The sequence below is a fragment of the Jaculus jaculus genome, chromosome 2 (assembly GCF_020740685.1).
Source record: "Jaculus jaculus isolate mJacJac1 chromosome 2, mJacJac1.mat.Y.cur, whole genome shotgun sequence".
NCBI lineage: Eukaryota > Metazoa > Chordata > Mammalia > Rodentia > Dipodidae > Jaculus > Jaculus jaculus.
This window is the reverse complement of record NC_059103.1, coordinates 130,751,725-130,768,955: the sequence shown is the minus strand read 5'-3', so window position 1 is coordinate 130,768,955 and position 17,231 is coordinate 130,751,725. Positions and strand designations below refer to the sequence as shown.

Sequence of the window (17,231 nt, the reverse complement as noted above, 5' to 3'; positions counted from 1 at the left end):
CCTTGTTTAAAGTTACTTTCTATCCAGGAATCACCTTTTTCTAACCCTAGTATCTCCCCATTTTACTCCAATTCAAGATACATCATGTTTATATAGAATTAGAAACTCAAGCACAAAAAAGCAAAGAAAACACATTAAACAACCAGAAAAAAAAAAAAAGAAAAGCAATGACAAGACTAGATCATGTTCTGTTTCCTGTGGCATTGCATAAAATCCAGACTTAAAATGGAACTGAAATATCTGAGCCTTACCTCTCTAGTAAAAATGGCAGTTCTTTCTTTCCTGAAAATAATGTTCTAAAGTTACACACTTCCTAGATAGTGTCTTCGTTACTATTTCCTCGGATTTTCTTCTTCCTTACCTTGTATTCTATGCTATTCTGTTCATTTTGTTCAAAATGGACCTGTTGTTCCATAATTCAAAGTGGCACCAAAAAACTTAGGCCCAAATCTTCAACAAGAAGTTGTTTTCATCGTGTCTCAGTTTGCTTCCAGAAAGCCACCTATATCCCAGGGAACTGGCCGTGGAAGAGCCCAAACAATAGGACAGAAAGCGGCCTGGGAGACACAGCGGGGTCCCGAGGCCTCTGTTAACAACACTCCGAGAGCCTGCACAGACCTGTTCCAGGGCCTGCATCTTTGGATGTCTTCACAGAAACAACACACTCTGTTGTCTAAGTGACCACACATGTAAGATAACCATGTTCTTGCCCTAGACCTGAAATTAGAATTATTTCTCACTTTTTCTTTACATATTAAGTGTCATCTATTGACTTCTTCACTTTACAGATAATAAAACAGTGTACAAATGTGAATCCATGGGCCCCAAAAGCATCAATTCATGTATTTACTAACTTTGACTAGCCTTCCAACAGCCATTCTGCCAATTTTTGGAAACCATTCTATAACGTGCACACCCAATGAGTAGAGTTAAAGCACTAGTTCCACACATGTACATACATACAGCATTGCAATTCATTGCTTGGACAGCTAGTATTCAATCTGAAAGCACACTAAGTAATGCTAAGAACATTTCTAAGAAATGGGTGTATCTTTACTCCATAACTAGTCTATAGAATCTAATTCAGATGAAATTTAAGGCTCCAAATATAGTAACATATTTGCCCCTTGTTCATGTGTATAGGAACTTCCAGTAAGAGAAAAGATCAACTTCTGTTGGGTTTGAGCATCCATCCAACAAATGATTTTCTACACTCTGAAAGAGGAATGGCCTTTCTACATTACATAGGTACACAGGACAAAGGTAACCTACAGAGGTAGAGGAAGGGCTGGAGAGATGGCACAGTAGTTAAAGGCACTTGCTTGCAAAGCCTGATAGACTGGGTTAGATTCCCCAGAACCCATGTAAAGCCAGATGCACAAAGTGGTGCATGCATCTGGAATTTTTATGCAGTGGCAGGAGGCCCTGGCATGCCCATATTCACTCCTGCTGGTCTCAGTCTCTAATAAACAAATAAAAACTTTTTAATAAAAAAGCTATTAAATCATGTACACAAAAATCTTTAAAAATTACCTCAATAAGAAGAATCAGATGTTAATATGAGTCCCTCCCGACTTCTGGCCCACTGGTGTACACTTTAACAGAGATATGAAGCCACTGTTTATAAGGATATGTCAATGAAAGTGATTATGATTTATTTTTTCAATTTTTTTGTTACTTTTTATTTATTTAATTGAAAGTGAGAGAGAGAGAGAAAGAGGCAGAGAGAGAGGGAGAGAGAAGATGGGCATGCCAGGGCCTTCAGCACTGCAAAGGAACTCCTTGTGCATCTGGGTAATGTGGGTCCTTGGGAATCGAGCCTCAAACAGGGGTCCTTAGGCTTCAGAGGCAAGCACTTAACCACTAAGCCATCTCTCCAGCCCAGTGACTATGGTTTTTAACTTTCATTTGCTACTCTAATTTTAACAATCCTTCCTCAAGTAATATGCAAAAATGGCATGGGACACCAGCGATCTGCAAAAGCCAAGTAGATCACACCAGCCCATTTTTCTTCACACAGGGCCTAGTCACAGCTGGGAGACCAGACTGGAGCTTGATTTGGGCCTTGGCCTTAAGTTGGCAGAGCCTATGACTCTTGGAAACATAGACATGAACACACTTGCTAAGTTTGGGGTGGGCAATGAAAGCAAGTGGGCTAAACTTGCACTTGACACCCTTTGGGATCTTGGGCTTGACCATATTAAGCTTTCCAGAAGCCTTGCCAACCTTGGCATAAGTGCTCACGGCCTTTGGGTTGTGGGCCTACGTCTTCCTCAGGACCTTCTTCTTGTGCATCTTGGTGAAACAAGTGTACATATCCCCTAAACTGGGGGTGGACCCTTTAAGAGAGTCATACCTTTGTTGACTGGGGCTTCTTGGTGTCATTGTTGTGCCATCTTTGGGAATGGGTGTGGATGGTGTGGCTCCCAAAGTGCTAGGGACAAGCAGGGGAAGAGAAAAACTCTACTTTTCATTATTTTTTGTTGTTATTGCTGATGCTGGGTGGATTAAGGAAAATAAGACAACCATCCTGGATTTTAAATTAGCTTCTTAAGGAGAAAATATATCACATAGAGAAAAAGAAAGAAGTATACTCAAAATTCATCTTTATTTATTTATATTTATTTTTGTTTATTATTTATTTGAGAGTGACAGACAGAGAGAGAAAGAGGCAGAAAAACAGAGAGAATGGGTACATCAGGCTAACATGGGTCCTGGGGAATCGAACCCGAGTCCTTTGGCTTTGCAGGCAAATGCCTTAATTGCTAAGCCATCCCTCCAGCCCCAGACAGGTGGCTTCTGTCAGCAATATGAACCTCACAGCAACAGTAAAGTGGTGCCGAGAGTGGGGTTGCTGCTAGACACCTGACTGTATGGCTTTGACCTTTGGGAGCTGATTTTCAAGAGGAACGTAGAAGATTTGAAACCTTGGCCTAAGAGATGCCTTGCAGTGCTGTAAGTACAGCTTGATGGACTATTCTGGTCAAAATTGAAAGGCCTGAATAACAATAAGAACTATGGACTGTGAGGGTTGGCTTATGAGGGTGAGAGCTTTGCTTGGACTGAGCTAGAGGCACTTTGAGAAGCTTGCTTGTTATGGTCATATCCTGAGAAGTTGTGCAGGGTTGCACTGCATAGAAATGGACTGGTTAAGCAGAGGGATATGGCACAGAAAGAAAAATCTTTGGGTGAACTGTTGCCAGTTCAACTGCAATTGAGAGATTACAACCTTTGAGATTGGGCCACCTGATCGAACTGGGGCAAAAGGAAGAATACTCTTTTGAAGGAGACTGAGTGTTCAAGGAGTGTCCTATTCTTCGAAATATGCTTTATTCCCCCTTGGATTAACAAACTGGCACCCTACCTGGTATTGTGGAGTATAAGAAATGCAGAAAAAAGAGGGTCATTGAGTTTGCAACACAGTCCTATGTTTTGGAAATGGCCATGGGCAGTGTGAAGCAGGTTTGCTGGATGCCTGCATGGAGACTTCAAGGGGCCATGAGGATGGACCGTGGATTGCAGTGGAGACCCAGTGGAGATACCGGAACCACAAGATGGTTGCTGACGATGGCTGCCAGACCTGGATGAAGGTTTCCAGGACTGTGAGTAGCCTAGCTGGAAGGGCATAATTGGAATACCAGAGACTTGTTGCTGGTTAGAATTATCGGACTTGGAGAATTGTTACTGACTAGAGTTGTTGGACTTGGATTTACCCAGTTTGATGTTTGTCCTGTTTTAAATCTTATATTTCATAACTATTTCTTTGCTATGCTCAATACCATCTTTCACAGTATGAATGTTTATTCTGTGCCATTATGGGTTTTGGGGGGGATTTTTTGATATTGTGTCTCAGTTAAAATACCTTGGACTATAGGGACGTACAAACATCATTGGAATTGATAAAAAAAAATATGGGGACTTAAAAGTTGTATGAATACATTGCATTTTATATCAAGTATGGTTATTAGTTTATGGGGGCCAGTAGCAAAATGTGGTGGTTTAATTCAGGTGTCCCCCATAAAACACTTAGGTGTTCTGTATGCTAGGTTCCCAGCTGTTGAAGATCTGGGAATTAACACCTCCAAGAGGCAGTATATTGTTGGGGGTGGGCTGATGGGTGTTACAGTCAGCTCCCCTTTGCTAGTGTTTGGCACACTCTCCTGTTGCGATTGTCCACCTTGTGTTGGTCAGGGGTGATGTCCACCCTCTGCTCATGCTGTCATTTTCCCGACATTGTAGAGCTTCCCCCTCGAGTGTGTCAGCCAAAATAAGCCTCTTTTTTCCCACAAACTGCTCTTGGTTAGGTGATTTCCATCAGCAAAGAGACACCTGACTGCAACAAGAACATTACCAGTTTATCTTCTAGCAGATTTTTATGATCCTTTATGAAATCCTAGTAATAGGGCTGGAGAGATGGCTCAGCAGTTAAGGCCATTGCCAGCAAAGCCTAATGACCCAGGTTTGATTCCCCAGTATCGACATAAAGCCAGATGCACAAAGTGACGCATGCATTGAGAGTTTGTTTGCAGTGGCCAGAGGCCCTGGCATGCCCTTTATCTCTCTCTGCTTGCAAATAAATAATTTTTTTAAAAATACCAATAATAGATAAGCAATCCTGAGCACTATAATTCTCTTCCTTACTTTAAATCTTGCCATATTGTGCTTCCAGACAAACTTTTGCATTGTTTTCATCCATTCTTAGATCTACTGAGTCAAATCCTCTACTATCATGTAATTTCTCCCCACCCCACCCTTTTTTTATTTTTTGGTTTTTCGAGGTAAGGTCTCACTTTGGCCCAGGCTGATCTGGAATTCACTATGTAGTCTCAGGATGGCCTTGAATACACAGTGATCCTCCTACCTCTGTCTCCCAAGTGCTGGAATTAAAGGAGTGCGCCACGACGCCCGGCTCTATCCCCAACCCCTTTATATATTAACTAGACATAATAATGGGTTTCTTTGATATTTTCATATAAAATATATATATATATGAAATACACACACACCTTTATCATATTCATCCCTTCACCCCCATTACCCTCTCTTGATCCCCTCTCATTCCTGCTAATCCTTCCTCTTCCCAATGAGTGCTCATTCTATTTGTGCATATGGTGGGGACAAGTTTCATCAGAATTGCTTACAGGATCCTGCGTGAGGGACTACTTGCAGGATCATGGGCTCCTTGCAAGTGGTTACACCACTGAAGAAAATGTCTCTCTTTTCTCAGCTTCCATAAACTCCCTACAGAAACTGGGGGGTGGGGGTGGGGCCTTATGAGTCCCTTCCATATTGGCTATTATTATCTGCCTATAAGTTCATTACAGTAATTTCTACTGGCTAAGCACCTGCCTTCAAGGCATGGAAGTAAAGGGAACAACAAAAAATATCCTGCTGTGGGCAAAACAGAAGGAAAGGCTATGCCCTACATAATGCACAGCCTAAGCAGATATGAATAATAGATTTAATTAGAAGGTGCAACCCCCATACCTGCTGAGCTGCTAAAGTCTATCCACTGAATGAAAATTAGTATATCCCACCCAAACTACATTCTATTTACTCAAACCAGTCATGTCAATCTGGTGAAGGGGACTATTCTTCAAAACATACCAAGTATTTAAATTCTGCCATAGATCTACAATTTACAAATCAACAATTCTGGGGTCATTAGTAGAACAAAATAAAATGCAACCTTAACCTCTCTAATGAGTTAAGTAGTGCTTACTTCTGCTTGAACAGGTGGGAAACTTGGAGGAGGTTTTGTTATTTAATTCATTAGAGTAGAAATCTTCTTATTCAAAGAGTTACAATAGTCATCTTCACATTCCACCCTCACACTCAATTTGAAAATATCTTGAACTGTTGCTCCCAAATGATTTCATATAAACTTGCTATGGATCTGCTGATAAAAACCATACTTTGAATCACAAAACAGGAAAGCAAACAGTATTGGGAGGGAGAGAAGGAGTAATTTTCTGTAGGTACAATGGCAATTAATGCTTTCTAATAAAATGACACAGGTCTCCTATTAGATCTGCCTGGGATCTTTAAGTACCACAATTACTCCATTCCTTATTTCTTTGACTTAGAAGTTATATTTCATACATATTTACTAAGAAGAAACCACATTTGTTTTACATGTCAATAAATGAAGTTGCACTTCTCTCTACTGAAACAAAGACCTGGGTTTGGCTGATTCAGATGAAAAGACTGACAACCACGTGCGAAGGTAATGAACTTCGAGATACTTGCCATTCAAAACAAGTACAGCATTTCCCAAACTAGGCTTGGAGGAGGAGATTGAGACGGAAGACAGAATTTCCACTGGTATCACTAGAATTCCTCATTCAGGTGTCCCTTAACCACAGGCTCACCTGGCCAGTGACAGGTACTCCAGAGTTTTTATACATCTCTATCTACTTTGAGTGACTTTGGAAGGCAAATACACTATCTTCAAGAATTATACTGAAGGTAGCCCTACATTTCACTGTTGTTCTGGTAATTAATATGGTTTGAATATGTTAATTATATATGAAAATGGTACAAAATGTATGAGGAAAAAAACAACTACCTATCAGATTATAAGCAGAGCTTTTACCCCACCAGAAAAATTGGCCAGAGGAGCATTCCCAAGAGAGAAAAAATACAAATGTGTATTTATGATTTTGTGAATGTTTTTTAATGAAAAAGGTGCTCTGTAACTCTGCTAAGTCTTAAATTTTTCTTTGGAAAATTCTGAGTTTCTTGTGCTCTGTGAATCATATAATTTCATTGCTTAAAAGATTTTCATTTCACCCCAGGTTAAATATCCTCCCAAGTTTCTATTAGGCAATATATCAGATAGAAATGTGACCAAAAGTGTTATTTTACAACAGTGAAATAGTTTACTGATTTTTGACACAAGGTCTCATGTAATCCAGATTGGTCTTGAACTCTTGATCCTCCTGCCTCAGCCTCCCAAATTCTGAGATTACTGGTATGAACCTCAATATCCAGCTCCACAGTAGTCTTGAAAGGACATACAAAGTAAACAACCCTGCAGTCACATCTGTCCCTTCCCCAGAGACCACTTGTTCACTCCACGTATCCACGTGCGCTCACCTGCTTCTTCACCAAGCGACTGCTCATGATCTTTTCCACCACTGGACCTTCTGCATCAACAGATTCCTAAAAGTTCAAGTGGAATCAATCAGCCAGATGGAGCACACTGGATCCTATGCTACTAAAGCAAGCAAGAAACCATTCTCCTTTGCCCATACCTCCATAATTGTTAAATCACTTAGTAAAAAGTTACCAGTGGGAACTATGACTAAAATCAAGAAAAATCTCACTGTTCTAAGAAAGGCACAAGGAAGAGCCATGCTTATAACCTCATTGTGCAGTTTAGTTATGTCAACTAGCATGATTCCCTCCAGCCAGAGAGCACTCAGAAACTCCAGCTTCCAAGAGTAAATCATCTCTGCATGACAGCAGTCAAAATCTAACTTTTCTGCATCTATACCCATGGGGTAAATAGACTCATCACTGTGTTACAGTAGGCAGCTTTTATCTACAGAGGTCACATAAAACATTATACAACAGCTTAACATAGAAAAAATTACCAACTAAGACACAAAGCTGCATTTAGTATACTTTTCAATGGGTTACTAGTTTGCTAGCTAAAATACAGTAATAGTAAAAAGCAGCATTATTTTAAAAAAGGTCTTCACGATAATCAATTCTACAGTACTACCCATATTTTATACAAACTATTTTATTCATCATTTACATTGCCCAGAAAATAAAATGTGCCCTGCTGGGTACGACAAGGCAGTAATTTTATAAAGGGGCTCTCACAGTGCCAAACAGCAGGGGACAAGCTGGAGTGGTTTATTATAGTCTCAGAAGCTATGGCACTGAATTCTCCGGAGGTGAATTCAGCCGCCTTGTACTCTAGCTCTGATTCTTCCTTGGCATAGAACATTAATTCTCCAAAATTGTGTCAAATTACATATCATATGCTTGTATAAAAATAATTTATAGGGCTGGAGAGATGGTTTAGTGGTTTTAAGGCAACTGCCTGCAAAGCAAAAGGACCCAGGCTCAACTCCCCAGGACCCTTGTAAGCCAAAAGCATAGGGCGGCACATGTGCCTGGAGTTCACTTGCAGTGGCTAGAGGCCCTGGCATGCCTTCCTCCCTTTCTCTCTCCCTCCTTCTCTCAAAACTAAATAAAGAAAAAATTTAAAAATATTAAAAAAATATGTTTCAGCAAATAGAGATCTTAAGAGACTGACAAACCAATAATTTCCCATAGCACATTAGCCAACATTAGAAAGTCCAATGTTGCCGGCAAGCTTCTACGATTCCAGCTACAGAACTTCTGGTGCATCTCCGGAAATGCACGAAAAACCACACAGGCCTGGCTGCTGACCTGCTGCTCGGACTGCGACGTGTTAGACGGTGAGTCTCTCCCAGCGGCATCTGCATCATCTGCCTCCTCGTCAGAAATCTTGAACTCCAAGTCTTCAGTGTATCGCTTTCTCTTCACCTGTCTGCTGGATCGTCGCTTCTGAAACAACCCCGACAAAAGCGTCTGTTAAAAAGCAATCACTGAAGCTCCTCAGCACAGCACACAACAGGAAGATGTATATATTAATCTTGATGAAGATTTGGTGACTTCAATCCTGCAAGTCAAGTGAAACGATCATTGTGGACAACTCTTCTCTGGCAGTCTTCTCATTGGGAGGCATGCATTTCATCTGGAAAGTACAAGTAATGGCAAACCTTCCTGACCGCTCAGCCAGAATGTCTCTTTTCTACCTTTCTCTGCTTGCAAAAAAATATACACACTTTTTAAAGTGACAGCAATAAAGCAACATATGGTGGTACTTGCCTTTAGTCCCAACACTTGCAAGGCTGAGTTGGGAGGATGGGTGTGAGTACAAGACCAGCCTGGGCCACAGAGAGACCCTGGCATGGGAAAAAAAGAAAAGCAAACAATAACAGCACTATTTGAGGTGGATAATGGATGCACAGGGTCCATAAACTGCTCTGTTTTATGACTGAAAATGTTTATCCAAAATCATCCAAAAGTGAAATTACAAAGTTCTATAGTTATGCTACTTCCCAAGGTATTACACATATGTCAAAAAGCCATTTAAATAAAGTTTCTCCATTGGTCCCAAAGGAAACAGTTTAGGGCTGAGGATGTAACTCAGAGATAGTGCTTGCCTAACATTTCCAAGACTGTGGGTTCTAGCTCAAATCATGTATGTATGTATGTATGTATGTATGTATGTATGTATGTATGTATGTATTATATGTAGAGAGTGTGAATTTTTGGGGGGGTGTTGAATGTCAAAATTCATAATGAGTGACTGGAAAAAAGCAGTTCTAATTTTAATCTAAGTTTTTACCATGCTGTTTAAAGTTAAAAGACTAGCAATAACTAACAATAGTAGGGCTTTTGGCAAATGGCATTTGTATACTCCTATAGTCAAATGTATCCCCGCCCAGCCTTTACCGGATAATGTGGTGATATCTATTGATATTTAAAGATGCCAATCTTGTTTTTTTTTTGAAGTGAACTTTCTTTTTTTTTTTTCTTTTCTTGTTTTGTTTTGTTTTCGAGTTAGGGTCTCACTCTGGCTCAGGCTGACCTGGAATTCACTATGTAGTCTCAGGGTAGCCTCGAACTCATGGCGATCCTCCTACCTCTGCCTCCCAAGTGCTGGGATTAAAGGTGTGCGCCACCACGCCCGGCTGAAGTGAACTTTCTTTTAAATACTTATTTTTATCTATTTACTGCCTTTGACAGAGAAAGAAGGAGAAAGAGAGAGAGAGAGAGAGAGAGAGAGAGAGAGAGAGAGAGAGAGAGAGAGAGAGAGAATGGGCACCAGGGCCTCCAGCCACTGCAAACGAACTCCAGCTGTGTGCCCACTTGTGCATCTGGTTAACGTGGGTCTCGGGGAATCAAGCCTGGGTCCTTTGGCTTTATAGGCAAATGCTTTAACTGCTAAGCCAGTCCTCCAGTCCTTGAGACTTTTTTTTTTTTTGAGGGCAGAGTCTCACTCTAGCTCAGGCTGACCTGGAATTCACTATGTAGTCTCAGGGTGGTCTCAAATTCACGGTAATCCTCCTACCTCTGTCTCCCAAGCGCTGGGATTAAAGGCGTGTGCCACTACACCCAGCGATGCCAATCTTTTGACCCAGCAGTTCCACTTCCAGTAAGCTATAACAAATTAGGGGACTATCTCCAAAATTAACTGCTAAATAATAAGAAGAAAAAAATTATTTAATACACACACATCTTTTAATTATTTGGATGTGTCATTCATCAGTAAAGCTCTGAAAACAAAGAAGTCATATCTTGTTTACTTCTCTATGCTTCAAGGAATACAAGAAGCAGGGGAGGAAAATTTTAATTTTGGTCCTAAAAGAAAAATGCCAGAATTTTATTTTGAAGAGATGAGTTGAAAAGCAAATTTCATAATGAAGAAATGAAAATAATACTGAGTAATAAATTATTGAAAGGTTTTATTTTGAGGCAAGCCCAACAGACTGCCTTTTTTATGAAAGAGTGAGACAGAGAGAAAACTGGCATGGGAGAACCACCAAGCCACTGCAATCGAGCTCTAAATGTGTGCACCCCCTTGTGCACGTGTGCAACTGTACACACTTGTGTCACTGTGTGCCTGACTTATATGGGACCTGCAGAGTTGAGTAGGAGTCCTTAGGATTCACAGGCAAGCACTTGAACCTCTAAGTCATCTCTGTAGCCCACGTTACTGAAACTTTTTAAGGACCTTTATGAATTTAACAGTTGGTGAATTAAGACAGAAAGAGGCAAAATGGGCATCACTGGCAAAGGAGCAAAGCATGCACAGCATCCTCCACCTCCCCTCCCCAGCCCTGAGTGGGGTGACCGCCAACACCACTGCTTTTACCCAGAGGTGAGGTGCGTATTAACCGAAGTGTACACTCGTCCTGACCTCAGAAAGGGATTTGAGACAGTGCACAAAAAATACAAACTCAGTATTAGACTGTGAGCTTCCAGCTTTAAGTCAGGACAGCAGAGGGATTATAAGGGACCTGTTGGTATGTTATTTAACAAAATGTAACATAATGATCTGGGCAGAGTCTGGAGAGGGTCTAAGACAAACTCATTTTACATTAATTCAAAATGAGTTCCAAGGCTAGAGGGATGGCTTAGCAGTTAAGGCACTCGCCTGCAAAGCCAAAGGACCCAGGTTCAGTTCCCCAGGACCTATGTATGCCAGATCCACAAGGTAGCACATGCTTCTGGAGTTCACTTGCAGTGGCCGAAGGTCCTGGTGCGCCCATTCGCTTGCTGGCTCTCTCTCACACACACACACTCTCTTTGCCTCTTTCTCTCTCAACTAAATAAAAAAAATTTAAAAAGTTCCAATCCAATAAAACAGGAACTCATCCTTTAGGGACAGGGATCTTACCAACTTTATGATATAAGGAATAGAGGGAGGTCAGTAGTAGATACTAGGTAACCTTTTAATTGTAAATATTTTTTAAAAATAGGCATGGTGATGTCTTAAATCCCAGCATTTGGGAAGCAGAGATAAGAGGGTTGCCTGGGACTACAGAGTGAGTTCCAGGTTAACCTGTGCTACAGTGTGATCCTACCTCAAATAAGTAAAACAAAAACTGTAACTAAAGCTCAACTTTTCTAAAATTTTAAAATGATATATGGCTCTCTACTTTCTACATAACATTCTTTTTTTTGTTGTTGTTTTTTGGGTTTTTTTTTTTTTTTGCGTTTCAAGGATAGGGTACTCTAGTCCAAGATGACCTGGAATTCACTCTGTAGTCTCAGGGTGGCCTCAAACTCACTGAGATCTTCCTACCTCTGCCTCCAGAATGCTGGGATTAAAGGTGTGTACCACCATCCTGGGCTCAAAGCATCTTTTTAAAAGCTACCTATGTGTTCACCGGAGGCAGAGGTACGAGGATCTCAGTGAGTTTGAGGCCACCCTGAGACTACAGAGTGAATTCCAGGTCATCCTGGACTACAGTGAGACCCTACCTCAGAAAACCAAAGAAAACCAAAAACTTTCAACAAAAAGATGCTTTGAATTAAAATACGTATGTTGGCAAGAAAACTGAAGTGCTACTCTTACAGTAATGAGTGAACTTTGAATTAGTTCTAATTACATGTCATTTAGTTTTCATAGCCAATCACAGAATTTGGACATTTTAACTCTTAGCCCTTCCTGCATGTGGTACAGGAAGCAATGTCATAAAGAAGCATTCAGCATCACTTCCTGTGTTGGTTGGTGCCTTGTGTAGCTGCCTGGAGCCACAAGAGTTATGCTCTAGCCAATTACAAAACAGGCATGGAGATTGTTTTGAATTTGTTATCATGTTTCTGTATCTGGAAACAGACAAAACAAACAGCAGAAAAAGACCTAGCATTTCAATTGGAATGAAAAAGCCCATTAGAATTGGAATACATAATGGTAAAAACAAAACAAAAAACCCACCAATAGTATTTATGAAAGAATGAGTTGGAATACATAAAAAAATAAATTTTTAAAAAAACACCACTAGAATTTGTGAAAGAATGACAATTTCCTTGCTTTGTACAATAGTTCTTTAATGGCTGAGCCATCTTCCCAGTCCTAATAGTTCTTAATATCACCTGTTTTTATCACAAATATTCTACTTTAAGCAAACACGAATCACAGAAAACAATCTTGAGAATAAAAATAAAACGTATTAAAATACTTGCTTAAAACCCCTCAAGCCATTTTTAAAATGGTATCTACTTATCTTCTTACCTTAAATATCTGCCAACTGACATATATTTAACAAAATTTCATAATTAATCCACGCCAAAAGGTATCACTAGGTTAGCTATAGAACCAAACCAAACACAACAAAAACACTTCATTTGTATCCTCTCACCCCATCTCTCCCTCTGTCCTCAGCTCAGGCATTCTGAGAAATTACAAGTATCAAGAAATTCTACTGATCAAAACACAAGGACAAACTGGAAACTCATGAAAATACCATACATCCTGCAGACATCTGAGGCTTGGGTAGAAAGTTCTGAGGTCCATTAATCCGCTAGAGAAAGCCCAAGCAGCTATGTGGGACCCTGCTCCACAACTGTTCTCTGGTAATTCAGATGTCCCTCACACAAGGTATATTGCCAGTCATCCCTCTGGACCACACTGGAATGCTTCCAGAGAACTTAACGAGGAAATAATTTCTTTAATTTTAAGAGTCCCTCTCAGTCCCAAAAGTGAAAGAAGCAAGCTTTAAATTTCTAGTGCTAATTTCAAAGTTAGTGTTTCAACACATTCAAGAAAATAGCCCCAGAAGTCAGAAGAAAATTCTGCAGCTACCATTTGGAAAATCACTGATATATTCAGAGGATTTTTTTTTTTTTTTTGGTTTTCGATGTAGGGTCTCACTCTAGCCCAGGCTGACCTGGAATTCACTATGGAGTCTCAGGGTGGCCTTGAACTCACAGCAATCCTCCTACCTCTGCCTCCCGAGTGCTGGGATTAAAGGCGTGCGCCACCACGCCCCGCTTTTCAAAGAAATTTTACTGTGGCCATATCTCACCTCCAATCAGCCAATGTCAGTAGCTTAACACAAAGCTACAAATTATGTCTCTGATTATTAACAAAAGTTAAAAAATGATAAGCAATCAACCTTCACATAATTTAAAAAACATGAAGCTTTAAATATATCAACCTATTTAACAATCACAGATTAAGCAAAAAAGTGTACATTCACAGAAATAAGCCTTTTTGTTCTACTAATGAGCACGTCAGAGTCAGCCCAGCCCCACAGTGCCAGTGAGGAGTCCAGTTTCATGCCGGCCCTAGCTCTCCACACTATGGATATAGTGTTCCAGACAACAATGAGGACACCTCACAGGGCACCTCGATAACAAAGCCAGCAGAGGCCTAGTGTGCTTTACGCGTGGCTAGAGTTACCATGCTCCGCAGCCAAAGCTGGGATGGCATAATGGCTTTACCTGAACACCTGGGTCTTCATCCTCTTCGGGAGCAGGAGATGGTGGGGGAGTTTTGTCCAAGTCTGAATTTTCAGAACCTTCTGTTTTTCCCTTGTTGACCTTCTTCTTCAAAGCACTCGCTTCTGAGTCAGGTTTCTTATTACTAGAATTCAAAGCACATCACTTAGTGTTCACTTCTCATGGGGCTCCCTACATGTTTCAAGCCTTCTATTTCCCACTGTAATGTCCCTAAAACACCAATGGTGATGGCTAGGCCAATGTGTCATGGCCATTTCTCCTTAAATGATACTCTAAATTAAGTTTTTACAGCACAACTTATATTGATGACCTTTAGCAAATTTCTGGCCCAATTAAAACTTCATGCAAAAATTACTAATACCACACAGTTAATTTGTTCATAATTCCTGCCAACATACTAAGCCTTAATGAAAAGTAGTTTTAGTATCAAATTAAATGTATAAAATGACATTTTTAAATATCAAGCAAAAACATACAATATAATGATCCTTGGGTTTCTTACAGAGTTTTATATATTCCTGTGTAAGTCTCTGTTGACCAATAATAGCAGCTATTTTCTTCATGCCACTTAAAACTTTTAACTTAAAAAAAAAATCACTCCCCAAAATATATGTTTACTTGATACTGTGTTCTTGGTTAAAAATGAATTTTCTTGGCTAGAGAGATGTTAAGGCGCTTGCTTGCAAAGCCTAATGACCCGGGGTTCGATTCCCCAGTACCCATGTAAAAGCAGATGCACAAAGGGTGCATGCATCTGGAGCTTGTTTGCAGTGGCAAGAGTCTGGGTGCACTGATTCTCTCTTGTCTCTCTCTGCTTGCAAATAAATAAATAAATTTTTTAAATACAAATGATATTTTCTTTTTTAAAAATAGTTTATTTATTTATTTGAGAGAGAGAGAAGCAGATAGAGAATGGGTACACCAGGGCCTCCGGCCACGGCAAACTCACTCCAGATGCATGTGCCACTTTGTGCCTCTGGCTTACATCAGTACTGGGGAATTGAGCCCAGGTCCTTAGGCTTTGCAGGCAAGCACCTTACTGCTAAGCCATCTCTCCAAAGATCTTTGGTTGCAAGCCTGCAGGCCCAAGTTCAATTCCTCATCACCCACATAAAGCTGTATACAAAATGGCACAGGCTTCTATAACCCCAATTAGAACACTACTGTGGCAATGGAGACGAAGCCAGGATAGCACAATGCTCACAGGCCAGCTACGATGGAGCACAAGAAGCAAGTAAATAAACAAACATAAGGAACCAACAGGGGAGAGATCCTGTCTCAAGAAAGGTGGAGAAACCCTAAAATGAGTGGCATACATACACACACACACACACACACACACCATATACATTGACATATATGTTCATACATACACATACCCACAATAAAAAAAATGAATTTTCTTTTGATCCGAGGCATGTTGGGGAGGTAACCACAACTGGCCTTTATTTTTTGTCATCAGTGCTAGCAATTGACCCAGGGGCCCTGCCCTACCACTGAGGCCCAGCTCCAGCTCCACAGTTAGCATTTTTCCTCACAAACTAGGTCTCTGAAGTACAAGGACGCTAGCTAGCAAAGCTGGCATTGCTGACAAGCATTAGGACTGGAAGTGGACACACCAGGAAAACTAAAGTTTAAGTTTATCAGCATTGCTAAAACCTTTACTGACATTTTGGCTTAAAAACAACCTCTAAGATTTCCTAACATCAATCATCACTTGCTCTACAATACTAAAAATGATCCAATACCAGCAATGATTTTTCTAAACTATTTCTAGGGAGCCACAAACTTCAATTAATTTTATAAACAAAAGATGTGTTTCAAAACCCCAAATTTATTAATTAATGTCTACAAATTATCGAGAAAGTGTTGCAGCAGGATGAATTAAATCTCGTTTTAAAACTCAGCTACAATGGGAAAAGGCCAAGGTATATGAATTATTTGATTTGAGTAAAACACGTGTCCATTAAATATTCAAAAGTACTATTGACTGTAATATATAGCATGTGCCCAATTTTTTAAACTAATAAGGTATTTCATCACCTTCAACTAGTTTAAAGAGTTTATTTTTATTCATTTCACTAGCATTTTATCATAGTAAATACCTATATCAGGGACAGTGTAATTCAAGATTACAGTAAATAGTACTTGGGTTTCAAGAATTAATGAATTTTCTTAAAAGGTAGTGTCCTCAAAACTTAAAAGTCACCAAAAGATCTGCAGAAAACACAATATTTTTAAATTAAAAAAAATCCATCCAACAATTCCTGATGAACTGTCCTAGTGTTTACGCTACACATGGACAGAAGTCTCCCCTACTATGAGGCTCCATTTCCAGCATTTATTTCCGCTCTAACTGCCACAAATTATACAATACTACAGCTGAACACTGGGCCCCTTTCCTTTCATCTGCACGCCAAGAGCAATCAGATTACCCTGGTAACCAGTGGTCACATGACCAGCACCTGCTCTTTTGGCTGGATGCCACTGACTAAAGCCATCTGCTTCCCTCAATCAGCTTTCAGACATTCTCAACACCTGCGCTGCAGTGTTTTGTGGTTTCTTTTATCAAATCAGTGCAAAACTGCTTCCAAAACTTTACATATTTCTCAAATTTGTTTAAATCAGAGGTAGGCCTGTCAAAGAGTTGAACCACTGCCAGGTAAAGCGAACCGCGAGCCGGCAGCTAGTGCTTTCCACGATGACCTCTCTCAAGCACAGCGAAGTGCAGAGTTTAATTTACTGGGCTTTTTGGGCCTGCGCACACTGTCCTCCAAGAGTAAAAGACTTGCTGTCTGGAAGCCACCCAGGGCCCAGGCTTGAGGATGCATCTATTTGCTGGAGGAGAGAAGCACTAATAATGACTTTCCATCTGCTCTTCTCAAGGATGAGCTATAGAGAACCTCCAAGATGGCTGAAAGTCAGATTGGACTTCTCCCAATGCAGACAGCAAGCCAGTGGCCCAGGAAGGCACCTACCAGACCTAACAGCAACAGACTGAACTCACAGGGCTCTCAGAAGAAATGCCCAGTGGCAGCTACGTTCTGCCACCTATCAGTGGACAAAACAAGCACCTGAAGAAGTCAAAAAGGCTACAAAAGCTTCACTGCCCACACGGACTTTCCAACCTAGGACAAAATTATTTTGATTGACTTGCCTCTGATACTATTTAGCAGTGAGCTAATCTGGATTTTTCCATTAACTGTTACATT

The 17,231-nt window shown here is 40.4% G+C and overlaps 1 protein-coding gene across 3 annotated transcripts in view; it reads right to left on the bottom strand.

Moving 5' to 3' along the window:
• The window catches only part of Chd7 (chromodomain helicase DNA binding protein 7), a 202,830-nt gene that overhangs the window by 60,568 nt on the left and 125,031 nt on the right, over positions 1–17,231 (bottom strand). For all 3 annotated transcript variants that reach the window (XM_045142576.1, XM_045142578.1, XM_045142577.1), the window contains exons 4-6: positions 14,002–14,143; positions 8,410–8,547; positions 7,099–7,164 (exon numbers count right to left, since the gene is read on the bottom strand). In XM_045142576.1, the coding sequence (XP_044998511.1) occupies positions 7,099–7,164; positions 8,410–8,547; positions 14,002–14,143 (346 nt within the window). The remainder of the gene's footprint in view (positions 1–7,098; positions 7,165–8,409; positions 8,548–14,001; positions 14,144–17,231) is intronic.